Here is a 26,363-nt window from a genome sequence, read left to right on the forward strand (position 1 = left end):
AAGGTATAGTTTATTTAAACTGTGAAATAGTAATTTTCACAATGAAATCGGGTTGCTTTCATTTATATTATTGAACAACATTTTCTGGGTAGATAAAATGGTGCTTGAAAGACGTCTGAAGCCAATTGTGTCGTCATCCCCTCACTCATGTCATGTGACCTGTTTTAGCCAATGAGAAGCAATCTGTATGTTATGAGGCAACGTTCTCGAATGAGGTTGGTCTGCGGACAGGCACTCCAACCTACCCTCAGGCAAGGCTCGTTAAAGCAGCGGCTGTTCTCCCTTGGTGCATTCATTGGGTTTTTATTGTCTGGGGCGTGTCTCATTGTAATGAAAACAATGGACAACCTTTTGTATACGTTCATCAGAACATTCAAAAGGTAAAAACATTGTTATAGTTAAAATGAAACAGATAAAATGTTGAAAATATTATTATTTACGAAACATATGAATATACAAAACGGTTCACTCTTATGTTTCAGTTATAATGAACTGTGCCTTTTTTTATCCCAAGTTGAAATGATTTCCTATTTTTTATTTCATTCTCCACACAAATGAAATTGGCTCAGTTTATTCTGTTTTGACTTCAGTAACGAGCATGTTATAATATCACTGCCTTTTAGTGTAAATATACTTTATATGTTACCTGTATGTCAACATTTTGGATTCATATCAACATTCAACGTAGTATTTGCAACTCATCCATTATTATTTGACCAGACCACACACTAGAAGGTGAAGGGACGACGACGTTTCGGTCCGTCCTGGACCATTCTCAAGTCGATTGAGAATGATTCTCATCCATTATTATTTTCTCTCATTACTGGGGTGTCGAATGTAATTGGATTCGACTGAATTGAAATACGGGTTACAGTTATAAAGTCAGTCATTGAGACCAATTAGTCATTCAATGCCTGAAACGGGAAGAGGAGGAGAATGAGACTGGCCAATCACCTACAAGGATTACAATGCAGAAACAAAAGAGGGGAATTTGGGACACTTATAACCAGCAGCTACTTAACGATGGCATTGCCACCATTCATCCACGATGAGGCTTGACACACTGGGACGGTTAAATATAATTGACAAATTACATGACAATATTATATCTTCTTATAGATCCATAATAATGTTTAATTATTTTGTTTATCTATGGAAGAATGTTAGGGGCAAATTATTAACTTTTATTGACTTGACCGCACAGTAGAAGGTGAAGTGTGGTCTGTTTGGTCTGTTCACAATCGACTTGAGAATGGTCCAGGACGGACCGAAACGTCGTCGTCCCTTCACCTTCTAGTGTGTGGTCTGGTCAACATACTTTAGCCACGTTGAGACTCCTCGCCTGCTAATGACCTCTAAATGTGAATGTATATATAACAATTTCAGGCGTAGTCCATCAAAGTGCAGTAATATACTTCATTATCATTATGTTAAAACTGCATCTGATATGCCTTGTTAAATGTAGGACGGTTAACACAACATGGTTATGTACACCTTTGATCGATCAGAAAGAAACCATATTCATAAACAAACAAGAAACCCGTTCGAAATCTTCCCAGTCAATATCGTGTCCATCCTCCATTGCTGTTTATAACCTATAACCTCTGAGGCTGTTATTCATATAAAGTATATCAACCACGGTTGATGTTCCTGAACATATGTCGCTCCTCTTTATTGGTGCTCAATTCGTCGACTTCCTTTGCCAGATCAATGAGAATGTGTAAGACAAACACCTTATCAATAATTCCTATATTCCTTTCATGTACTAAAGTGGCAAAGTGGCTTTTAAAAAGCAGTTTACTTCAATGCTGCAGTTCTCTAAATCTAGTACAAGGTCAAGAACTCGCTTCATCACGTGACCCTTAGAGTCGGCTGTTGATATATAAGTGTCCGGTCAGCCTAAGGTACCATCAGTTGTTTCCACACTCCACTGCCAACATGACATCCAAGGTGGGGAGGGAGAGAGAGAGAGAGAGAGAGAGAGAGAGAGAGAGAGAGAGAGAGAGAGAGAGAGAGAGAGAGAGAGAGAGAGAGAGAGAGAGAGAGAGAGAGAGAGAGAGAGAGAGAGAGAGAGAGAGCTTCCTTGTCCATACTGCATAAAATATTTATTGTATTCGCTAGGCACTAGTAGAAAACTTATGATATGAATGTAACATTACGTTTAATGTGTTGATGTCTCTCGCCCTGTAGGTTCTGATGTTGTCTGCCCTCGTGGCTGCCACTCTCGCCAGGTCTGAACCACCCTCAGCCCCCCCTTCACCGTCCTACGGTGCCCCAGCTCACCCTAGACCATCCTACGGTGCCCCAGCTCACCCTGATGTAAGATAAGGCTCGTAGGGTCTCATGATCGCCTTTTGCATAAATGCATAATGTTTATCACAGCTCTATATAAAAGGAAACATACTTCGAACAGCTTCATATTTTTATATATTACACAACAAATCATTTAGTATTATACTATGAAAACTTTTATTATAAAAATTTATAACAATCTTATGGAACATTTAGACGATCTTAGTCAAGTATCAAATAGCGTTTTCCAGGAGTTGAACATTAAGTGATTTACTCTGTGATTTATTTCCGTTTTTGTGTCACTGTGTATTGTGGTATCAGTGTATATTATTTCCCCACAGACTCCTGCCCAGTACAACTCTCAGTTCGCCGTTAAGGATGACTTCGGCAACGACTTCGGTCACCAAGAGTCTCGCGACGGCTACGACACCAAGGGTACTTATTACGTCCAGCTTCCCGACGGTCGTGTGCAGAAGGTGACTTACGGAGTGAGCGGCGACTCCGGCTACGTACCTGTAGTGAGCTACGAGGGCGAGGCCAAGTACCCTGCCTACCAGCCCGCCCCCGCCTACAAGCCCACACCCTCCTACAAGCCCACACCCGCCTACCAGCCCGCCCCCGCCTACAAGCCCACACCGTCCTACAAGCCCGCCCCTAGCCCTGCCTACAAGCCTGCCCAGAGCTACAAGCCTGAACCAGACTATGCTTAAACTGAGATGATAATCTAATTTATTTGAAAATGCTCCTATTGTATGTTTTGTTTTTGTAAACAATGATATAAGTAAAAATCTAATGAATTTATTCGAAATTTAATTTCTGACAAACTTGAGTCATCCTCTACACTTAAGTTCATCGAGTTCGCAACCTAGAGTTAAGAAATGCAGATTGTGACCCTCTGAATACTGTAGCAAAAGGTCATTGATTATCTAAGCATTCCCTTACAAGTGTCTGAACTTGTATAACACTTCACATTCATTAATAGCTTCCCTCTCTCCAGAATCAGTGTGTTAGTGCATATTCTGATATTAAATGTAATAGAAAAATACGTTAATATATTTTGCTGAATAGTTTTATGGGGATACACATTAGTGGAGAAAGCAACAAATTGCTGAGGATAAATGATCTATAGGAATGAATCCGGAGCAATCACAGCCAAATCACGTTTCATGGTGACCCAAGCAAGGAATCTGCCAAAGTCCTACATAGCCATCAAAGTGCTTCATAGCCATTAAAGTCCTACAAAGCCATCAAAGTTCTACATACCCATTAAAGTCCTACATAGCCATCAAAGACCTACATAGCCATCAAAGTCCTATATAGCCATTAAAGTCCTACATAGCCATCAAAGTCCTATATAGCCATTAAAGTCCTACATAGCCATCAAAGACCTACATAGCCATCAAAGTCCTATATAGCCATTAAAGTCCTACATAGCCATCAAAGACCTACATAGCCATCAAAGTCCTATATAGCCATTAAAGTCCTACATAGCCATCAAAGACCTACATAGCCATCAAAGTCCTATATAGCCATTAAAGTCCTACATAGCCATCAAAGTCCTACATAGCCATCAAAGTCCTACATAGCCATCAAAGTCCTACATAGCCATCAAAGTCCTACATAGCCATCAAAGTCCTACATAGCCATCAAAGTCCTACATAGCCATCAAAGTCCTACATAGCCATCAAAGTCCTACATAGCCATCAAAGTCCTACATAGCCATCAAAGTCCTACATAGCCATCAAAGTCCTACATAGCCATCAAAGTCCAAGAAAGCCATATTGATCATACACTTCCTACAGGAACTCGGAAAAGGTACAAAAACATTTTTACATAATGTTTTATATATATTTTTTAAATGGTGTTCTACATGTTGTTTTACTTGATGGTTGTCGTGCCATTTTACAACATATTTAACATGATATCTTAAGAGGAAATATTATAAGATAAATTAGATTTGGTTACAAATATAATATGACAAATAATAGATAGAAGCTGTATATTATTTCCAGCAGCTGTAGACACAAGAGGAAGATATTGTCCATTAGCTTCAGTGTTTTATGGTTGAGCTTGAAACGCTTGGAACATTGAAAATTTCAACAGCTATGTATTTACAATTAAATAAACAGTAATGGTAGGTTTTTTCGCTAATACTTAGCTGTTAAAGCTATGGAGATGTTGCGGGGTCATAGGAACTCTGCTGTTTGTTATTATTAGTCTTCACATTTCACTGCTTGTTCTTTAATCTCAGGTCTTCTATCTACTGGAAGCGAGATAAGGATACAGTGCAAGGATCTCAGATGTTTTATCCATATTAATTAGATGGTTTGCTATTTCATGCAGCGTGAGTTTAGAGTTGTCTCTAAATGGCTGAATTTTATCAGAGTTTAAGACGAGGGACAATGACAGGGACACAAATGCTTCTCTAGATCCTTATATAAACCGAACTGCCAGCGATATATGTAGCCAAGTCTTATTCGAGCTGAGACAACGTTTGTTAGTCTGATGATGTTGTTACTGGCCCCATACACGTGTTTTTCTTGACACATTTTATAATGATGAACAATAGACCTGCTAGTTCCAGTTTGCACTGTTCTGCTGTCTTGAAATTCACCCAAGAGTTCTCGTCTAATGCACACGAGGAGTCACAATAACGTGGCTAAAGTAAGTTGACCAGACCACACACTAGAAGGTGAAGGGACGACGACGTTTCGGTCCGTCCTGGATCATTCTCTTGTCGATTGTGACACGTCAAGTCTAATGACACTTTTAAGGAACCTATTTGTTAACTCAAGATTCCATTCAATACTGTCTTTATTTATTGCAACCTTAGTTAATCAACTTTATCATGTTCCTGCAGGCTAATGTGAGAGGGTGTTATGAGCCAGTTATTATATATATATATATATATATATATATATATATATATATATATATATATATATATATATATATATATATATATATATATATATATATATATATATACCATAATTTGTATTTAATATTGTAGATTATAATTGTCAGAATTATTGCTACACATATGCCATGATGTGTTCATTGTTGACTTTTTGTGTGAGTCATTCATTCTTGAATATAAATTCAATGTGGATTTATATAAACTCCACACACACAGAGTGGGGAATGTTCCATTACTGTAAGTTTGTGCTTACATTAATGGGACATTGATGTTTCATTGACGCGGTTCCATCAAGGTCAAGCTTGTGCTTACATTGATGATAAAATCGAGGTTACACAGATGTAATTCCATCACTGCAAGCTTGTGCTACCGCTGTATAGCCTTCAGCGAACCCCAACTAATAAATCTGAGGTTTAAACCCTGCTTGGGGCACCACAACAGCCAAGCCATTTGCTCCTGTGCCTTCCGGTGTTAAAATATATAAATATATATATAAATGGATCACACCCGCCCTACACTACCCGTGAGAGCTGGAGTCTTGAGGTTCTCACTATTACGTGTTGTAGCTATGTGGTGATCGGTTGATTGGTCAGTCCAGCCACCGCCGTCTCACTGTGTCCTACTTGTAACTGATTGATTTGTCTGCTTCAGTTATTTTTTTTAGTTGCAGGAGTTTTGTGTGTGTGTGTGTGTGTGTGTGTGTGTGTGTGTGTGTGTGTGTGTGTGTGTGTGTGTGTGTACTCACCTAATTGTGCTTGCGGGGGTTGAGCTCTGGCTCTTTGGTCCCGCCTCTCAATCGTCAATCAACTTTGTGTGTGTGTGTGTGTGTGTGTGTGTGTGTGTGTGTGTGTGTGTGTGTGTGTGTGTGTTTAAATAAATAAATGTTTATTCAGGTAAAAGTACATATATATACAAGACGAGTTACAACATAATGTTGGATGTCTATATAGAGCTAATACATACTCTGCCTAAAGCCACTAATAAGCACAGCGTTTCGGGCAAGAATTTGTGCCTGAATTTGTGAATTTACTATTTGTGCCTGCAGAATCGAGCTATTAGCTCTTAGGCTTCGCCTTTCTAATCAATCTATTTTCCTCTGTTATGTCTAATACATATATTTCTCTCTAACACACACACACACATCCCAGAAAGCAGCCCGTAGCAGCTGTCTAGCTCCCAGGTACCTATTTGTAGCAGCCCGTAGCAGCTGTCTAAATCCCAGGTACCTATTTGTAGTCAGGTGTATAGGCTTGAGTATGAGCACAGTATTGAGTCAGGTGTATGGGCCTTGCTGCATAAATGGCCAGGTATCTTAGTATCACACAACTGGCTCTTGACACACACTATGTAACCCCCTTCATATAGTCTAGATTATCGGCATGACATGATCAGGTACATAAGAACGTTAAAACAAATTTAAAATAAAATCCCTTCATACGCTGGTTGGTATCAGGTACCAACCATTATCTTAGGTATAAAGAAGTCTCTTATACCAACGAGGTATCTCTCAGGATAACCCTGCTATCCTGATATCAGGTACCAAGGTATATCTCGAGAAAAGACTACATGTGCCGATATCAGATTCCCAGGAATCGTTCTGGACAAAAACCTGTCATCTGCTGGTATCAGGTTCAAAAGTCCCTGATACCACTACAAGTGTAAAACAGTAATGACAGGAAATGTTAATTTTGACTGTGCCCTTCAGGGTAAGAATCAGCGAAACCGCTTGAGCGTTTGGAGGCTCAAGTCTCTCTCATAACTCCCGAGCCTCAATGAAAGTCATATTTCTGTCTCACTCGTTCAGCTGTTCATCGAAAGCAGCGCGTGATGCCTATTTCAGAAGTCTACAAGACTGTAACACGAAAGTCGAGTGGCGTCACTCAGCCTTGAGGGAGAAGTCTCTTTCTAGGGACGCCGGACATTGTTTCTATAATTGGTGCTCTCTTGAACAACTGGGGACCAAGTCTGATCAATGTTTGGGAAATATTCACGCAGAAGAGGCCATGAAAGTCTTAATATTGTATGGGGAAACAATCGTTCGTAAGATCACAAGAAAGTCTGATCAATGTATTGTAAACAATAACTTAGAGATAAAACTAAAATCTGTTAAGTGTTTTGGAAAAATATTGCTCAAAAAATTATCAGGAAAGTATGATTTGTGTGTTAGAAACATTAATTCAGAAGAGATCAGGGTTACAATGAAGAAAATTGAGCTTAAAAAAATAGATGCAGTGATGAGGGAAGACAGGGATGGTGTGTGTGGGAGACAGGGAGAGTGTGTGTGTGGGAGAGACAGCGAGAGTGTGTGGGAGAGACAGGAGAGTGTGCGTGGGAGAGACAGGGAGGATTTGGGGAAACTGAGGTTGAATAGTTCTGGCTATTCTCTAAGTTTCAATTATTTATAAATTACTTCAACTTTAAGGTCCAGATTCCACTATATCTACTTTTGTTCAACCACTAGGAGCTACGGTTGAGCTTCATGCAGGTCGGCGTTCAATCCCCGATCTTCCAAGTGGTTGGGCACCATTCCTCCCCCCCCCCCCGACCCATCCGAAATCCTTATCCTGACCCCTTCCAAGTGTTATATATATAGTCGTAATGGCTTGACGCTTTTCCTTGATAGTTCGCCAGTTATATGAAAACTTCTTTCGTTTTTAACTTCAAATATATCTACTTTTACTTCTGTTTGACAAGCAACTTGTCACAAATGGAGTTCTTGAGATGGTGCCGGACAGCCGGATGCTACCAGACATTTGAGCTTCGCTGGAGTATCCGGGAGATTTAAAGAAGCTCTGGATGATCGCGCTAAGGTATAGGTGAATAAACCAGGAACTAAGAATGGCCACAATAGTCACTTATAAAATAATTTAACAAATTTCAACAGTATTAAATACGTCAGACTTTTTTTCTCAACTGTTTGCCACAATGTATATCAATTTAATGTAGCATTATATCAATTAGATATAGGCGTTAGCATGTTCTGTAATTGAAATAAGAAGCATTTTACAAAAATCAGCTTTATTTATGCTATATGTGGAATTTCATACCAATAAAAGAGTTAGATTATCACATCAGATTATGCATAAACAGGAGCTGGCTTGTAGGCTGGAGCGGGCTTGTAACTGGGCTGGTAGGCTGGGTACTGGGCCTCTCCCTGGTATTCAACTTGGGCCACGTAGCCGGAGTCGCCGTTGATGACGTAAGTCACCTTCTGCAGGCGACCGTCGGGAAGCTGGACGTAATAAGAGCCCTTGGTGTCGTAATCGTTGCGAGACTCCTGGTGACCGAAGTCGTTGCCGGAGCCATCACTCACAGCGTACTGGGAGTCGTAACGGGGAGGAGTCTGTGGACGGATGATTTACAATGTTACACTGACATTACCACACATGATAACACGAGTTCGCATTTTATGATGTCCTATTCTGAGTTAACTGAACCTCAAATCCTGTTAAATTATAATTGAAGTTTAGTCATAAATGAAAGGTGTTATTTTATCATACGAAATATGTTGTAATGTGTAAGTATTATTTCAGACATGTTTCTATTAATGTTGCTTTTACTGCTATTAATGTATCGAACAAAATACAACAACAATACAGTTGTATCTCTTGATGTTATGATTTATTCTTAGTCTTGAATGATTTATTACGAACACTATCATTGATGGAAAAACTGAACGACTTTATATTGGTCGAAAACACGTCGAATCATGACCATTTATCACATCGGACTAAACCAGCTCCAATAACGTTTAATCTATGTTAGATCAACGTTAATAAAGTTATATTAACGTTATTATCGTTGCGTCAGTGTTACATCAACGTCGTTTGCCTAGGTGAGCCCTGGAAGACGTATTGTGTTATATGCTTACGTCAGGATAAGCTGGAGCACCGTACGAAGCCGCTCGTGGGTAGCCTGGAGCTTCTGGTCGTGCCACGACGACACCCACCACAGCTGCCAACACCAGAATCTGCATTACGAACCAAGGAAAACAGTGACCTAAACTGCATGGCCGCATATAGCTATATAATCTTCCTATTACTGTGTGACTTATTATTACAGTGAGCAAACTGTTCTCAACTGAAGTTTAACTTAATCTAACATTAGCGGTGATTCATTGTTACATCAGCATTACAATAACGTTGATTCATTGTTATTTCATTGTTACACCGACGCTGATTCGTTGTTACATCGAAATTGATTCGTTGTAACATCAACGAAGATTCATTGTTACATCAACTTCGCTTGCCCACCTTTGTCAACAGGGATGACAAAAGTACCAAGTTCAGTTACAAATTAATCCTGCGATTTGTAAATAAAAAATTATATGTAACTGACTGCACATTAATTGCTCAGCTTAGAGACTGTTGTGGTCCAGTATTTGAACCAATTGTGCTATAAAAGGTTATTGGATATATACATTAAACCCTGTAACTAGTTCATCAAGACTGTTGCTTACTTAGGTAAACGAATTATGGGGTTCAGCTCCTGAGCCCATTATGTACCTCTGTAACTGTGTTCGCTACCGCCCACAGGATGGTAATGGGGTGTATAGTATTTGAACAAAAATCGATCAGTATAACACGAAACACCTGTAGTGAAGTAGAATGATCTCCTACCTTATAAGTCATGTTGGTAGTGAGTCGTTATGGTGACTGATGCTTCTTGAGACGGAGCGGAGCCTTATATACCAGCGGCTCCTCCGCCAGCGGCGTGACGTGGAAGATTTGACATTGCAAAACATTTTGAGAATTGCAGTTATGAGGGATAAAGTATTTTGCTAAATCATATTGAATTTGATAAGTAATATGAATTTTTGTTTCTGTTGGATCTCCAGTTGTGATACTTAAACACATGTTTTAGGAACAGATGATCCTGATACACAAGGTATTGGTACACATGCTCCTGGTACACACTCAGTCCTGATACACAAGGTATTGGTACACATGCTCCTGGTACACACTCAGTCCTGATACACAAGGTATTGGTACACATGCTCCTGGTACACACTCAGTCCTGATACACAAGGTATTGGTACACTTGCTCCTGGTACACACTCAGTCCTGATACACAAGGTATTGGTACACATGCTCCTGGTACACACTCAGTCCTGATACACAAGGTATTGGTACACATGCTCCTGGTACACACTCAGTCCTGATACACAAGGTATTCGTACACATGCTCCTGGTACACACTCAGTCCTGATACACAAGGTATTGGTACACATGCTCCTGGTACACACTCAGTCCTGATACACAAGGTATTGGTACACTTGCTCCTGGTACACACTCAGTCCTGATACACACACGTACACATTGTGGAGTGTGTACCTGTGTTGAGGTGGTTGACCTAACGAAGATAAATGTTGTGGCTTCTGCCTAATGAACGGCAGACACCACAAACTAGAGTCTATCACATTACCCCGATTGACAATTTAGTTGAACTATTACCAAAAATAACGTCTCAGGAGTCTTTTTACAGACTACTAGTTTAACTGTTAGGTGACCAGAGGCACTAGGTGGCCGGAAACGTGCCCAACCATTTCTGTCCCACCAAAGAATCAAATAGAGTATGAGTCGAGAACTAAATCAACTGTACTACGATTATTTATAGAATATTCGTTTAATAACTGCCGTAAATGACGATTAATTATAGAATTTCAGTTTTTCATCATTGTGAGTGATCCTCCGTTCATCGACAGCCCTTTTTTCAGACATTTTTTGTGCCTGTAGTGCTGGTCACTCTGGTAGGCTGGGTCTGGTTAAGTTAGGTTGCTAGAATAAGTAAGGTAAAGGTTTGCTTAAGTTAGATCAGGTTAGGTTAGGTAAAGTTTAGGTTAGGTAAAGTTTAGATTAGGTAAAGGTTAGATTAGGTTAGGCTCTGTCCTGACCTGTAGGTATTGAGCTATGAGGAAAGACTGAGAGAGCTTTCCACACTGAAGGAAAGGAGAGATAGGGGGACATGATAAAACACATAAGATGCTAATGGAAATACACAATATAGGCAAAGAAGGAAGTCCACTTCGGGCTCACCATAGCCGTGCTACTTATATATATATATATATATATATATATATATATATATATATATATATATATATATATATATATATATATATATATATATATTTAGGGGTACCACCACTGGTTTAATTAAAGGGACCCACATCCTCGAAGAAGAAAATAAATAGTGTTCAGAGAAGACCTTGTGGATTCTATTCTATTATATTATATTAGATTATATAGATTATAATCTAATATATATATATATATATATATATATATATATATATATATATATATATATATATATATATATATATATATATATATATATATATATATCTCCTCCAGTGCCAATCTCAGAACTCACTACTCAATGCAAGTGGGTGGACCTGCATCGTCAGCAATGCTAGAGTCAGCTTGTGGGAAGAATAATGCACGCCTCATCTACATGAAATCCCTCGTGCTGTTGATTTCCTGCTGTCTGTCTCTAATTCCACTCCGCCTGGGCAATCGGGCCTTAAGTATTGACGTTGCTCTGTGGCTTGTCGTCACCGTCTCCACCGAACACCAGTGTATCTGCGGCTCTACGAGAGACCAATACCGTAATCAGGGTCTCATCAACCATAAGTCAGAGGGAAAGGTTGCTAGAAATGATACAGCCAGTGATATCGGTAAGAGAAGTTTGACTACACGCAAGTGTCCAGCCTAAAGGGAACCGCAAATGTTCAAACCTGTCAAGAGTCACAGGCGCCCAGATGTAGTCACCCGGCAGCCATGGAAGCGTGGTAAACAGGTTGTGTGGGGCTACATACGTGCGTCTACATTGGCTAATGTCTATGTTCGGTACGGTGAGGCTGAAGGTGGTGGGACTACCACCTTCAGTGATACCCAGAAAGCTATTTAATACAGGGTTATCTTGAGGTTATCTTGAGTTGATTTCGGGGCTTTAGTGTCCCCGCGGCCCGGTCCTTGACCAGGCCTCCACCCCCAGGAAGCAGCCCGTGACAGCTGACTAACTCCCAGGTACCTATTTACTGCTAGGTAACAGGGGCATTCAGGGTGAAAGAAACTTTGCCCGTTTGTTTCTGCCTCGTGCGGGAATCGAACCCGCGCCACAGAATTACGAGTCCTGCGCGCTATCCACCAGGCTACGAGGGACCTAAGTTAAATGTGCCATTAAGCTTGAAGGAGATTGAAGAGGAATTCACTAGGCAAATCAGAAACCTATGAACAGCTACACACAGAGATCACACTAATGTAATGCATCAAATGAACGAATCCACAAGTGCCGTGACGAGGATCCTCGTCACGGCACTTGTGGATTCGTTCTTACGAACAGCTAGTTTCTTATTCCAGCGCCTCAGTGACTCGATCCAGAAAGGAAATGCCTGCTGCATCTTAAGCACCCACCCCACCTCTGCAGAGCTAGATGAATTTTTTGAATAGTAATTGCCATATATATGTGTGTATTCTATATGCTGTAATACAATGTAATATATTACAAAATTAATCATAGTGTAATATATTATGTATATAACTTAAAACGTATGACGGCAAATAAAATGAAACATAAAATACCTTACTGCTCTCGTGTACATTTCAGCACATCTTCAGAACTAATAAATCGATGCCTACAATTGATTGATAAAGATTAAGCCACATATAAGAGGTGGCACGGGCATGAATAGCCCGTAAGATGCCTACAAATGTAACATGCACATATATAGTCAGGCGTGGGAAAGTTACATGTGAGTTGGAAAAACAGTCTTCATTAATGGGAGTTCAAAACATTCAATAATTGTATTCTTATGAACTCGTATATTTTTTTCTCACCTTCTCAGCTTTCGCTTCACATTTCCTACCGTTTATATTAACTTTATCTGCCACACGCGACTTGATAATTACCCAAGAACACTGAAACGTCATCACTTCCTATATTTTCTGATGTATGAGTTGGGTGTCTTAAAATAATAGAAACAGCTCCGGAAAGCCATTGGGAATAGTTCCCTAATATTCCGCTAAGACCGTTGTAGTAGTTAAAAAGCAAACACATCACATTATTTAACAAAATACTTTATCCCTCACTACTGTAAATATATAAATGTTTAGGAATGTCAAAACTTCCACGTCACGCCGCTGGCGGAGGAGCCGCTGGTATATAAGGCTCCGCTCCGTCTCAAGAAGTATCAGTCACCATAACGACTCACTACCAACATGACTTACAAGGTAGGAGATCATTCTACTTCACTACAGGTGTTTCTAGTTATACTGATTGATTGTTGTTCAAATATTATACACCCCATTACCATCCTGTGGACGGTAGTAAACACGGTTGCAGAGGCACATAATGGGCTCAAGAGCTGAACCCCATAATTCATTTACCTAAGTAAGCAACAGTCTTGATAAACTAGTTACAGGGTTCAAAGTATATATCCAATAGCCTTTTATAGCACAATTGGTTCAAATACTGGACCACATCAGTCTCTAAGTTGAACAAATAATGTGCAGTCAGTTACATATAACTTAATTTGCTAATCGCAAGATTAATTTGTAACTGAACTTGGTACTTTTATCATCTCTGATGGCATTGCCTAGTCTGTGACGTAATGATGAATCAACATTGATGCTATGATGAATCAACGTTGATGTAACAACGAATCAACTTAGCTGTAACAATGAGTAAATGTTGTATTAATGACTCAACGTTGATGTCAAGATAAATCAACGTTTTTGTAAGATTAAATTGACGTAGATGTAACAACGAATGAAATTTGATGTAACAATAAATCAACATTGGTGTAAATGAATCAACGATAATATGAGTCAACATTAATGCAACAATAAATAAATGTTCATGTATCAATGAATCAACGTTGATGTATGTCATTGAATCAACGATGATGAAACAATTAATCAACGTTAACGCATTTAAAATAAACTCTAATTTTAGAATGGTTTGCTATATGCGGCCATACAGTTTAAGTCACTGTTTTCCTTGGTTCGTTCTGCAGGTTCTAGTGTTGGCAGCTGTGATGGGTGTCGTCGTGGCACGACCAGAAGCTCCAGGCTACCCACGAGCGGCTTCGTACGGTGCTCCAGCTTATCCTGACGTAAGCATATCCCACAATACGTCTTCCAAGGCTCACCTAGACAAATGACGTTGATGTAACACTGATGCAACGATAATAACGTTCATACAACTTTATTAACGTTGATCTAACGTAGATTAAACGTTATTGGAGCTTGTTTAGTCCGATGTGATATATGGTCATGATTCGACCTGTTTTCGACCAATATCAAATCGTTCAATTGTTCCATTAATGATAGTGTTCGTAATAAATCATTCAAGTATAAGAATAAATCATAATATCAAGATATTCAACTGTATTGTTGTTGTATTTTGTTCGATACATTATTATTAGTAAAAGCAACATTAATGGAAACATGTCTGAAATAATATTTACACATTACAACATATTTCGTATGATAAAATAACACCTTTCATTTATGACTAAACATCAATTGTAATTTAACAGAATTTGAGGTTCAGTTAACTCAGAATAGGACATCATAAAATGCGAACTCGTGTTATCATGTGCGGTAATGTCAGTGTAACATCGTAAATCATCCGTCCACAGACTCCTCCCCGGTACGACTCCCAGTACGCTGTGAGTGATGGCTCCGGCAACGACTTCGGTCACCAGGAGTCTCGCAACGATTACGACACCAAGGGCTCTTATTACGTCCAGCTTCCCGACGGTCGCCTGCAGAAGGTGACTTACGTCGTCAACGGCGACTCCGGCTACGTGGCCCAAGTTGAATACCAGGGAGAGGCCCAGTACCCAGCCTACCAGCCCAGTTACAAGCCCGCTCCAGCCTATAAGCCAGCCCCAGCCTATGCATAATCTGATGTGATAATCTAGCTTCTTTGTTGATATCCAATCCTATGTTTAATTTAAATAAAGCTATGGAATTTAATGTCCTTATTTCTTCAAACAACGACGCCACATTTATATATAAGATATATAATGATACATTGCAGCAAACAGTTCAGGAGTCAGGCCTGATGCAATTAATACTGTTGAAATACGTAATTTATTTTCCTCGTGCTACTTGTGGCTAGTCATAGTTCATGCTGCATTTTCAATACTTTGGCGCGATCATCCAGTAGTTCTTAAAAATCTTTTTAATCTTAAAAATCGGATGTTCTTTACAACTGGAGCTTCGTGTGAGCACACAATTGATATAAGAGTCAAGAACATTTCCATAATACCTGTCAGGACACTCACCATTAACATCAAGGCATTTTCTATATTAGTGAGTGCCCTGACGTCGGCAACACAGACTTCGAGTGCCCCTGACGTCGACAACACTGACGTCGAGTGCCCCTGACGTCAACAACACTGACGTCGAGTGCCCCTGACGTCGACAACACTGACGTCGAGTGCCCCTGATGTCGATAAACAGTGATGTCAATGTCAACCATGATCTTTTACACAGCTCCGCTAGGAAGCAGGTTGATGAGAAACAGAACCTTGAAGAGATCATTAAACAAAGTGAACAGTTAATGCATGATGCAAAGCCGAGTACTGTACCACCACCCTACAAAAGCATGGGAGAGTCTTTATGAACTCATTCAACCCCATGCCCCAGTGCACTCGCATTATGTGTTGTCACGGGGAAAGACAAAGGGCAGAGCCTCGGCGAGCTCCACGGGTGACCCTCCGTCATTGCTCTCTTTACTGTCAGCTTTGTACTCACTTTCCCTGGTGATGAAGTCGGCGCTTAACCCCTGTGTACACCAGCTCCAAAACACAGGGACCTCGCGGCACCTCTGTGGACTCACTAGGCTACTATCTGTCCCCAGAGAACGGGAGTAGAGTCGCAGCCTACCTCGGACACCTGGTTATCCAGCTATTGTGATCATGGGGGTTCTCACCTGCGCCCAGCGCGGAAGAAATGACTTCAGTTTCTCTGCTCTAGTCCTCTTGAAACATGAGGCTACGTTCCCCGATTCCATTAAAACTTTAATCCTGAACACAAGTGGTCAGTACCCTACTGTCAGGCTTTCACACACAAATGACGAGGTATAATTATTGTGAAGGTACATGCAAGCAAGCCAAGAAAATATATGATCTATAACACTAATCTAACCTCACCTCACACTAAGGGTCCGTGACACCCGTCTACTCACACAAACTAGCTAATGGATGTTCCACTCAATATCAAGACATTCCACATCAATAAATACTAGACTGACAAATTCTTTAGGACAACATAATTTTGTAGCTTTTACATAATATTCTGTAGCTTTTACATAATATTCTGTACTTTTTACTTAATATTCTGTAGCTTTTACTTAATATTCTGTAGTTCCTACTATACATTTTGTACCTTTCACTTAATATTTTGTACCTTTCACTTAATATTTTGTAGCTTTTACTTAATATTCTGTAGTTCCTACTAGATATTCTATAAATTTTACTTAGTCTTCTATAGCTCTTACATAATATTCTGTATCTTTTACTTAAACTTTTATAGCGCCTATTTAATATTCTGTAACTTTTACTTGACCATCTGTAGCTTTATTTTAACATTCTGTAATAGCTTTTACTTAATCTTTCTTCCTTCTTTAGGCTTTTAGGAAGCCTTCTTTAGTGTGTGCTTAATGCTCTTTAGCTCTTACTTAACATTCTCTAGCTTCTTAGTTTGATTAAGTGTTAATTGTTGGATTATAATTCATAATGGCTATAAAATGTTTCACAAAATTACAAGTTGTAGAACGAATTAAGTGAAAAAGAACCAAGGTTTCCCAAAACAAAATTGTCTCATTAATAAAGAATTTTTTGTTGTTCATTTACTAAATGCTGTGAACTTGGTTATCATGGAATAAAACGTATTATAGAGTTTTAAAATAATCAATGCATTTGTTTAGCTTTCTAACTCAAATACTTAAATTTAACGTGAATGAAAATTAAATATCTATTTACATATGCCAGAGTATTTTAATAACATAGTTCCTTCACATAATGAATCACGTGTGAAAGAACACCAGCGATATTCACTCTCTCGATATCTGTTTTATGAATACATGATGACAATTTCCTCACATGAGGGCAATTCTCTTAACATTTGCTGTCTGAAGATCTTGCCTCGTCACGTGACCTTGTGTGGGCGGGGCTGCAGGTATAAAAGGCTCCGGCCCGACTCGGATATCACTAGTCACCTGCACTGTTCACTGCTAACATGTCGACCAAGGTGAAAATCCTCCACAAGAAGTAGTTTTTACACTGAGATTACCAATAAGGCAGATATACACCGTGTTATCGGTGTATACATACACTGAGAGTTAATTTTGGTATAAGCCAATGTTCCAGACTGAAATATACTTGTTGGGTGGTCAGTAAACTATTACTGTGACCTTAAAATTACTCCAGAGGTTGATAGGCCTTAAGCCCAACACTAAACTAACCAAATCTTTGTCTTTTTCCTATAAATGTCTGGCTTGATATAGGCATTACGAGTTATAACATAATTTTATATAACATGCGATGTCGTTTTTTGTAATTTGTCAGGCAACAGCAGAATTCTCTTGTTTTGTAAGACTATGCAGTTCGGTTAAGTGTCTTAATAAGTGTTGATGCCTGGCCCTGTAGGTTCTTGTGTTGGCTGCCATTGTGGCTGCCACCCTCGCCCGCCCTGAACCTCCCCCAGCATACGGGCCACCTCCAGCATACCCCAGACCATCCTACGGTGCTCCAGCTTATCCAGACGTGAGTAAAGCTTTAGCTGTCTCAGTTTCATATATGTTAATTTTCTTTAAAGTTATAATAACAACCTGATGAACTTGCATAAAATAATGCACTAATATTAAAATGATCTTGCTGAAAGGCGCACTTCATAGTCATACCTTTACGAATTGGAGTAATTTAAATGTTTCAAGTTTCTTTCATAATGAACTGAAAGTAACGTAACTTATCAACATATATCCAGCATGTTATCATGTGCGGAAATGTCAGTGTAACATTGTTAATCATCCGTCCACAGACTCCTCCCCGTTACGACTCCCAGTACGCTGTGAGTGATGGTTCCGGCAACGACTTCGGTCACCAGGAGTCTCGCAACGATTACGACACCAAGGGCTCTTATTACGTCCAGCTTCCCGACGGTCGCCTGCAGAAGGTGACTTACGTCGTCAACGGCGACTCCGGCTACGTGGCCCAAGTTGAATACCAGGGAGATGCCCAGTACCCAGCCTACCAGCCCAGTTACAAGCCCGCTCCAGCCTACAAGCCAGCTCCTGTTTATGCATAATCTGATGTGATAATCTAGCTTCTTTGTTGATATCCAATCCCATGTTAAATTTAAATAAAGCTGTAGAATTTAATGTTCTTATTTCTTCAAACAACGACGCCACATTTATATATAAGATATATAATGATACATTGCATCAAACAGTTCAGGAGTCACGCCTGACGCAATTAATACTGTTGAAATACGTAATTTATTTTCCTCGTGTTACTTGTGGCTAGTCATAGTTCATGCTGCATTTTCAATTCTTTAGCCTGATCATCCAGTAGTTCTTAAAAATCTGATGTTCTTTTCAACTGGAGCTGCGTGTGAGCACACAATTGATATAGGAGTTAACAACATTTCCATTATACCTGTCAGGACACACACCATTAGCATCAAGAAATTTCCTATATCAGTGAGTGCCCTGACGTCGACAACACTGACGTCGAGTGCCCCTGACGTCGACAACACTAACGTCGAGTGCCCCTGACGTCGACAACACTGACGTCGAGTGCCCCTGACGTCGACAACACTGACGTCGAATGCCCCTGACGTCGACAACACTGACGTCGAGTGCCCCTGACGTCGAGTGCCCCTGATGTCGATAAACAGTGATGTCAATGTCAACCATGATGTCTTACACAGCTCCGCTAGGAAGCAGGTTGATGAGAAACAGAACCTTGAAGAGATCATTAAACAAAGTGAACAGTCAATGCATGATGCAAAGCCGAGTACTGTACCACCACCCTACAAAAGCATGGGAGAGTCTTTATGAACTCATTCAACCCCATGCCCCAGTGCACTCGCATTATGTGTTGTCACGGGGAAAGACAAAGGGCAGAGCCTCGGCGAGCTCCACGGGTGACCCTCCGTCATTGCTCTCTTTACTGTCAGCTTTGTACTCACTTTCCCTGGTGATGAAGTCGGCGCTTAACCCCTGTGTACACCAGCTCCAAAACACAGGGACCTCGCGGCACCTCTGTGGACTCACTAGGCTACTATCTGTCCCCAGAGAACGGGAGTAGAGTCGCAGCCTACCTCGGACACCTGGTTATCCAGCTATTGTGATCATGGGGGTTCTCACCTGCGCCCAGCGCGGAAGAAATGACTTCAGTTTCTCTGCTCTAGTCCTCTTGAAACATGAGGCTACGTTCCCCGATTCCATTAAAACTTTAATCCTGAACACAAGTGGTCAGTACCCTACTGTCAGGCTTTCACACACAAATGACGAGGTATAATTATTGTGAAGGTACATGCAAGCAAGCCAAGAAAATATATGATCTATAACACTAATCTAACCTCACCTCACACTAAGGGTCCGTGACACCCGTCTACTCACACAAACTAGCTAATGGATGTTCCACTCAATATCAAGACATTCCACATCAATAAATACTAGACTGACAAATTCTTTAGGACAACATAATTTTATAGCTTTAACTTAATATTCTGTAGCTTTTACTTAATATTCTGTACTTTTTACTTAATATTCTGTAGCTTTTACATAATATTCTGTAGCTTTTACATAATATTCTGTACTTTTTACTTAATATTCTGTAGCTTTTACTTAATATTCTGTAGTTCCTACTATACATTTTGTACCTTTCACTTAATATTTTGTAGCTTTTACTTAATATTCTGTAGTTCCTACTAGATATTCTATAACTTTTACTTAGTCTTCTATAGCTCTTACATAATATTCTGTATCTTTTACTTAAACTTTTATAGCGCCTATTTAATATTCTGTAACTTTTACTTGACTATCTGTAGCTTTATTTTAACATTCTGTAATAGCTTTTACTTAATCTTTCTTCCTTCTTTAGGCTTTTAGGAAGCCTTCTTTAGTGTGTGCTTAATGCTCTTTAGCTCTTACTTAACATTCTCTAGCTTCTTAGTTTGATTAAGTGTTAATTGTTGGATTATAATTCATAATGGCTATAAAATGTTTCACAAAATTACAAGTTGTAGAACGAATTAAGTGAAAAAGAACCAAGGTTTCCCAAAACAAAATTGTCTCATTAATAAAGAATTTTTTGTTGTTCATTTACTAAATGCTGTGAACTTGGTTATCATGGAATAAAACGTATTATAGAGTTTTAAAATAATCAATGCATTTGTTTAGCTTTCTAACTCAAATACTTAAATTTAACGTGAATGAAAATTAAATATCTATTTACATATGCCAGAGTATTTTAATAACATAGTTCCTTCACATAATGAATCACGTGTGAAAGAACACCAGCGATATTCACTCTCTCGATATCTGTTTTATGAATACATGATGACAATTTCCTCACATGAGGGCAATTCTCTTAACATTTGCTGTCTGAAGATCTTGCCCTCGTCACGTGACCTTGTGTGGGCGGGGCTGCAGGTATAAAAGGCTCCGGCCCGACTCGGATATCACTAGTCACCTGCACTGTTCACTGCTAACATGTCGACCAAGGTGAAAATCCTCCACAAGAAGTAGTTTTTACACTGAGATTACCAATAAGGCAGATATACACCGTGTTATCGGTGTATACATACACTGAGAGTTAATTTTGGTATAAGCCAATGTTCCAGACTGAAATATACTTGTTGGGTGGTCAGTAAACTATTACTGTGACCTTAAAATTACTCCAGAGGTTGATAGGCCTTAAGCCCAACACTAAACTAACCAAATCTTTGTCTTTTTCCTATAAATGTCTGGCTTGATATAGGCATTACGAGTTATAACATAATTTTATATAACATGCGATGTCGTTTTTTGTAATTTGTCAGGCAACAGCAGAATTCTCTTGTTTTGTAAGACTATGCAGTTCGGTTAAGTGTCTTAATAAGTGTTGATGCCTGGCCCTGTAGGTTCTTGTGTTGGCTGCCATTGTGGCTGCCACCCTCGCCCGCCCTGAACCTCCCCCAGCATACGGGCCACCTCCAGCATACCCCAGACCATCCTACGGTGCTCCAGCTTATCCAGACGTGAGTAAAGCTTTAGCTGTCTCAGTTTCATATATGTTAATTTTCTTTAAAGTTATAATAACAACCTGATGAACTTGCATAAAATAATGCACTAATATTAAAATGATCTTGCTGAAAGGCGCACTTCATAGTCATACCTTTACGAATTGGAGTAATTTAAATGTTTCAAGTTTCTTTCATAATGAACTGAAAGTAACGTAACTTATCAACATATATCCAGCATGTTATCATGTGCGGAAATGTCAGTGTAACATTGTTAATCATCCGTCCACAGACTCCTCCCCGTTACGACTCCCAGTACGCTGTGAGTGATGGTTCCGGCAACGACTTCGGTCACCAGGAGTCTCGCAACGATTACGACACCAAGGGCTCTTATTACGTCCAGCTTCCCGACGGTCGCCTGCAGAAGGTGACTTACGTCGTCAACGGCGACTCCGGCTACGTGGCCCAAGTTGAATACCAGGGAGATGCCCAGTACCCAGCCTACCAGCCCAGTTACAAGCCCGCTCCAGCCTACAAGCCAGCTCCTGTTTATGCATAATCTGATGTGATAATCTAGCTTCTTTGTTGATATCCAATCCCATGTTAAATTTAAATAAAGCTGTAGAATTTAATGTTCTTATTTCTTCAAACAACGACGCCACATTTATATATAAGATATATAATGATACATTGCATCAAACAGTTCAGGAGTCACGCCTGACGCAATTAATACTGTTGAAATACGTAATTTATTTTCCTCGTGTTACTTGTGGCTAGTCATAGTTCATGCTGCATTTTCAATTCTTTAGCCTGATCATCCAGTAGTTCTTAAAAATCTGATGTTCTTTTCAACTGGAGCTGCGTGTGAGCACACAATTGATATAGGAGTTAACAACATTTCCATTATACCTGTCAGGACACACACCATTAGCATCAAGAAATTTCCTATATCAGTGAGTGCCCTGACGTCGACAACACTGACGTCGAGTGCCCCTGACGTCGACAACACTAACGTCGAGTGCCCCTGACGTCGACAACACTGACGTCGAGTGCCCCTGACGTCGACAACACTGACGTCGAATGCCCCTGACGTCGACAACACTGACGTCGAGTGCCCCTGACGTCGAGTGCCCCTGATGTCGATAAACAGTGATGTCAATGTCAACCATGATGTCTTACACAGCTCCGCTAGGAAGCAGGTTGATGAGAAACAGAACCTTGAAGAGATCATTAAACAAAGTGAACAGTCAATGCATGATGCAAAGCCGAGTACTGTACCACCACCCTACAAAAGCATGGGAGAGTCTTTATGAACTCATTCAACCCCATGCCCCAGTGCACTCGCATTATGTGTTGTCACGGGGAAAGACAAAGGGCAGAGCCTCGGCGAGCTCCACGGGTGACCCTCCGTCATTGCTCTCTTTACTGTCAGCTTTGTACTCACTTTCCCTGGTGATGAAGTCGGCGCTTAACCCCTGTGTACACCAGCTCCAAAACACAGGGACCTCGCGGCACCTCTGTGGACTCACTAGGCTACTATCTGTCCCCAGAGAACGGGAGTAGAGTCGCAGCCTACCTCGGACACCTGGTTATCCAGCTATTGTGATCATGGGGGTTCTCACCTGCGCCCAGCGCGGAAGAAATGACTTCAGTTTCTCTGCTCTAGTCCTCTTGAAACATGAGGCTACGTTCCCCGATTCCATTAAAACTTTAATCCTGAACACAAGTGGTCAGTACCCTACTGTCAGGCTTTCACACACAAATGACGAGGTATAATTATTGTGAAGGTACATGCAAGCAAGCCAAGAAAATATATGATCTATAACACTAATCTAACCTCACCTCACACTAAGGGTCCGTGACACCCGTCTACTCACACAAACTAGCTAATGGATGTTCCACTCAATATCAAGACATTCCACATCAATAAATACTAGACTGACAAATTCTTTAGGACAACATAATTTTATAGCTTTAACTTAATATTCTGTAGCTTTTACTTAATATTCTGTACTTTTTACTTAATATTCTGTAGCTTTTACATAATATTCTGTAGCTTTTACATAATATTCTGTACTTTTTACTTAATATTCTGTAGCTTTTACTTAATATTCTGTAGTTCCTACTATACATTTTGTACCTTTCACTTAATATTTTGTAGCTTTTACTTAATATTCTGTAGTTCCTACTAGATATTCTATAACTTTTACTTAGTCTTCTATAGCTCTTACATAATATTCTGTATCTTTTACTTAAACTTTTATAGCGCCTATTTAATATTCTGTAACTTTTACTTGACTATCTGTAGCTTTATTTTAACATTCTGTAATAGCTTTTACTTAATCTTTCTTCCTTCTTTAGGCTTTTAGGAAGCCTTCTTTAGTGTGTGCTTAATGCTCTTTAGCTCTTACTTAACATTCTCTAGCTTCTTAGTTTGATTAAGTGTTAATTGTTGGATTATAATTCATAATGGCTATAAAATGTTTCACAAAATTACAAGTTGTAGAACGAATTAAGTGAAAAAGAACCAAGGTTTCCCAAAACAAAATTGTCTCATTAATAAAGAATTTTTTGTTGTTCATTTACTAAATGCTGTGAACTTGGTTATCATGGAATAAAACGTATTATAGAGTTTTAAAATAATCAATGCATTTGTTTAGCTTTCTAACTCAAATACTTAAATTTAACGTGAATGAAAATTAAATAACTATTTACATATGCCAGAGTATTTTAATAACATAGTTCCTTCACATAATGAATCACGTGTGAAAGAACACCAGCGATATTCACTCTCTCGATATCTGTTTTATGAATACATGATGACAATTTCCTCACATGAGGGCAATTCTCTTAACATTTGCTGTCTGAAGATCTTGCCCTCGTCACGTGACCTTGTGTGGGCGGGGCTGCAGGTATAAAAGGCTCCGGCCCGACTCGGATATCACTAGTCACCTGCACTGTTCACTGCTAACATGTCGACCAAGGTGAAAATCCTCCACAAGAAGTAGTTTTTACACTGAGATTATCAATAAGGCAGATATACACCGTGTTATCGGTGTATACATACACTGAGAGTTAATTTTGGTATAAGCCAATGTTCCAGACTGAAATATACTTGTTGGGTGGTCAGTAAACTATTACTGTGACCTTAAAATTACTCCAGAGGTTGATAGGCCTTAAGCCCAACACTAAACTAACCAAATCTTTGTCTTTTTCCTATAAATGTCTGGCTTGATATAGGCATTACGAGTTATAACATAATTTTATATAACATGCGATGTCGTTTTTTGTAATTTGTCAGGCAACAGCAGAATTCTCTTGTTTTGTAAGACTATGCAGTTCGGTTAAGTGTCTTAATAAGTGTTGATGCCTGGCCCTGTAGGTTCTTGTGTTGGCTGCCATTGTGGCTGCCACCCTCGCCCGCCCTGAACCTCCCCCAGCATACGGGCCACCTCCAGCATACCCCAGACCATCCTACGGTGCTCCAGCTTATCCAGACGTGAGTAAAGCTTTAGCTGTCTCAGTTTCATATATGTTAATTTTCTTTAAAGTTATAATAACAACCTGATGAACTTACATAAAATAATGCACTAATATTAAAATGATCTTGCTGAAAGGCGCACTTCATAGTCATACCTTTACGAATTGGAGTAATTTAAATGTTTCAAGTTTCTTTCATAATGAACTGAAAGTAACGTAACTTATCAACATATATCCAGCATGTTATCATGTGCGGTAATGTCAGTGTAACATTGTTAATCATCCGTCCACAGACTCCTCCCCGTTACGACTCCCAGTACGCTGTGAGTGATGGTTCCGGCAACGACTTCGGTCACCAGGAGTCTCGCAACGATTACGACACCAAGGGCTCTTATTACGTCCAGCTTCCCGACGGTCGCCTGCAGAAGGTGACTTACGTCGTCAACGGCGACTCCGGCTACGTGGCCCAAGTTGAATACCAGGGAGATGCCCAGTACCCAGCCTACCAGCCCAGTTACAAGCCCGCTCCAGCCTACAAGCCAGCTCCTGTTTATGCATAATCTGATGTGATAATCTAGCTTCTTTGTTGATATCCAATCCCATGTTAAATTTAAATAAAGCTGTAGAATTTAATGTTCTTATTTCTTCAAACAACGACCCCACATTTATATATAAGATATATAATGATACATTGCATCAAACAGTTCAGGAGTCACGCCTGACGCAATTAATACTGTTGAAATACGTAATTTATTTTCCTCGTGTTACTTGTGGCTAGTCATAGTTCATGCTGCATTTTCAATTCTTTAGCCTGATCATCCAGTAGTTCTTAAAAATCTGATGTTCTTTTCAACTGGAGCTGCGTGTGAGCACACAATTGATATAGGAGTTAACAACATTTCCATTATACCTGTCAGGACACACACCATTAGCATCAAGAAATTTCCTATATCAGTGAGTGCCCTGACGTCGACAACACTGACGTCGAATGCCCCTGACGTCGACAACACTAACGTCGAGTGCCCCTGACGTCGACAACACTGACGTCGAGTGCCCCTGACGTCGACAACACTGACGTCGAATGCCCCTGACGTCGACAACACTGACGTCGACAACACTGACGTCGAGTGCCCCTGACGTCGACAACACTGACGTCGAGTGCCCCTGATGTCGATAAACAGTGATGTCAATGTCAACCATGATGTCTTACACTGCTCCGCTAGGAAGCAGGTTGATGAGAAACAGAACCTTGAAGAGATCATTAAACAAAGTGAACAGTCAATGCATGATGCAAACCCGAGTACTGTACCACCACCCTACAAAAGCATGGGAGAGTCTTTATGAACTCATTCAACCCCATGCCCCAGTGCACTCGCATTATGTGTTGTCACGGGGAAAGACAAAGGGCAGAGCCTCGGCGAGCTCCA

At 40.0% G+C, this 26,363-nt stretch overlaps 6 protein-coding genes across 6 annotated transcripts; 5 read left to right on the top strand and 1 right to left on the bottom strand.

Moving 5' to 3' along the window:
- The first annotated feature begins 2,194 nt into the window (after window positions 1-2,194).
- LOC123774220 (cuticle protein 19-like) lies at window positions 2,195-3,091 on the top strand. The gene is made up of 2 exons (XM_069307909.1): window positions 2,195-2,319; window positions 2,634-3,091. Exons 1-2 carry the CDS (start codon window positions 2,197-2,199, stop codon window positions 3,000-3,002), a joined length of 492 nt encoding a protein of 163 aa, XP_069164010.1. The 5' UTR covers window positions 2,195-2,196; the 3' UTR covers window positions 3,003-3,091.
- A 5,184-nt stretch (window positions 3,092-8,275) lies between these two features.
- Window positions 8,276-9,856, bottom strand: LOC123774353 (pro-resilin-like). The gene is made up of 3 exons (XM_045768526.2): window positions 9,832-9,856; window positions 9,084-9,182; window positions 8,276-8,555 (listed from the first exon to the last, which is right to left on the bottom strand). The coding sequence occupies exons 1-3, from the start codon at window positions 9,841-9,843 to the stop codon at window positions 8,289-8,291; spliced, it is 378 nt and encodes a 125-aa protein (XP_045624482.2). The 5' UTR covers window positions 9,844-9,856; the 3' UTR covers window positions 8,276-8,288.
- A 3,564-nt stretch (window positions 9,857-13,420) lies between these two features.
- On the top strand, window positions 13,421-15,183 carry LOC123774352 (pro-resilin-like). Its single transcript, XM_045768525.2, has 3 exons — window positions 13,421-13,446; window positions 14,232-14,330; window positions 14,859-15,183. The coding sequence occupies exons 1-3, from the start codon at window positions 13,435-13,437 to the stop codon at window positions 15,123-15,125; spliced, it is 378 nt and encodes a 125-aa protein (XP_045624481.1). The 5' UTR covers window positions 13,421-13,434; the 3' UTR covers window positions 15,126-15,183.
- Window positions 15,184-17,442: 2,259 nt separating this feature from the next.
- Window positions 17,443-18,607, top strand: LOC123774350 (pro-resilin-like). Its single transcript, XM_069307935.1, has 3 exons — window positions 17,443-17,478; window positions 17,877-17,993; window positions 18,268-18,607. Exons 1-3 carry the CDS (start codon window positions 17,467-17,469, stop codon window positions 18,532-18,534), a joined length of 396 nt encoding a protein of 131 aa, XP_069164036.1. The 5' UTR covers window positions 17,443-17,466; the 3' UTR covers window positions 18,535-18,607.
- Window positions 18,608-20,923: 2,316 nt separating this feature from the next.
- LOC138354103 (pro-resilin-like) lies at window positions 20,924-22,088 on the top strand. The gene is made up of 3 exons (XM_069307933.1): window positions 20,924-20,959; window positions 21,358-21,474; window positions 21,749-22,088. Exons 1-3 carry the CDS (start codon window positions 20,948-20,950, stop codon window positions 22,013-22,015), a joined length of 396 nt encoding a protein of 131 aa, XP_069164034.1. The 5' UTR covers window positions 20,924-20,947; the 3' UTR covers window positions 22,016-22,088.
- Window positions 22,089-24,404: 2,316 nt separating this feature from the next.
- On the top strand, window positions 24,405-25,569 carry LOC123774351 (pro-resilin-like). Its single transcript, XM_069307934.1, has 3 exons — window positions 24,405-24,440; window positions 24,839-24,955; window positions 25,230-25,569. The coding sequence occupies exons 1-3, from the start codon at window positions 24,429-24,431 to the stop codon at window positions 25,494-25,496; spliced, it is 396 nt and encodes a 131-aa protein (XP_069164035.1). The 5' UTR covers window positions 24,405-24,428; the 3' UTR covers window positions 25,497-25,569.
- The last annotated feature ends 794 nt before the right edge of the window (window positions 25,570-26,363 follow it).

The sequence above is a fragment of the Procambarus clarkii genome, chromosome 61 (genome assembly GCF_040958095.1).
Source record: "Procambarus clarkii isolate CNS0578487 chromosome 61, FALCON_Pclarkii_2.0, whole genome shotgun sequence".
NCBI lineage: Eukaryota > Metazoa > Arthropoda > Malacostraca > Decapoda > Cambaridae > Procambarus > Procambarus clarkii.

Bases quoted from the DNA above. Each gene is read 5' to 3' on its own strand.
- LOC123774220 (XM_069307909.1), top strand. From the start codon at position 2,197: ATGTTGTCTGCCCTCGTGGCTGCCACTCTCGCCAGGTCTGAACCACCC. The intron at 2,320-2,633 runs GTAAGATAAGGC...ATTTCCCCACAG, and splicing joins GTGCCCCAGCTCACCCTGAT to ACTCCTGCCCAGTACAACTC.
- LOC123774353 (XM_045768526.2), bottom strand. The intron at 8,556-9,083 runs GTAAGCATATAA...ATCCGTCCACAG, and splicing joins GTGCTCCAGCTTATCCTGAC to ACTCCTCCCCGTTACGACTC.
- LOC123774352 (XM_045768525.2), top strand. The intron at 14,331-14,858 runs GTAAGCATATCC...ATCCGTCCACAG, and splicing joins GTGCTCCAGCTTATCCTGAC to ACTCCTCCCCGGTACGACTC.
- LOC123774350 (XM_069307935.1), top strand. The intron at 17,994-18,267 runs GTGAGTAAAGCT...ATCCGTCCACAG, and splicing joins GTGCTCCAGCTTATCCAGAC to ACTCCTCCCCGTTACGACTC.
- LOC138354103 (XM_069307933.1), top strand. The intron at 21,475-21,748 runs GTGAGTAAAGCT...ATCCGTCCACAG, and splicing joins GTGCTCCAGCTTATCCAGAC to ACTCCTCCCCGTTACGACTC.
- LOC123774351 (XM_069307934.1), top strand. The intron at 24,956-25,229 runs GTGAGTAAAGCT...ATCCGTCCACAG, and splicing joins GTGCTCCAGCTTATCCAGAC to ACTCCTCCCCGTTACGACTC.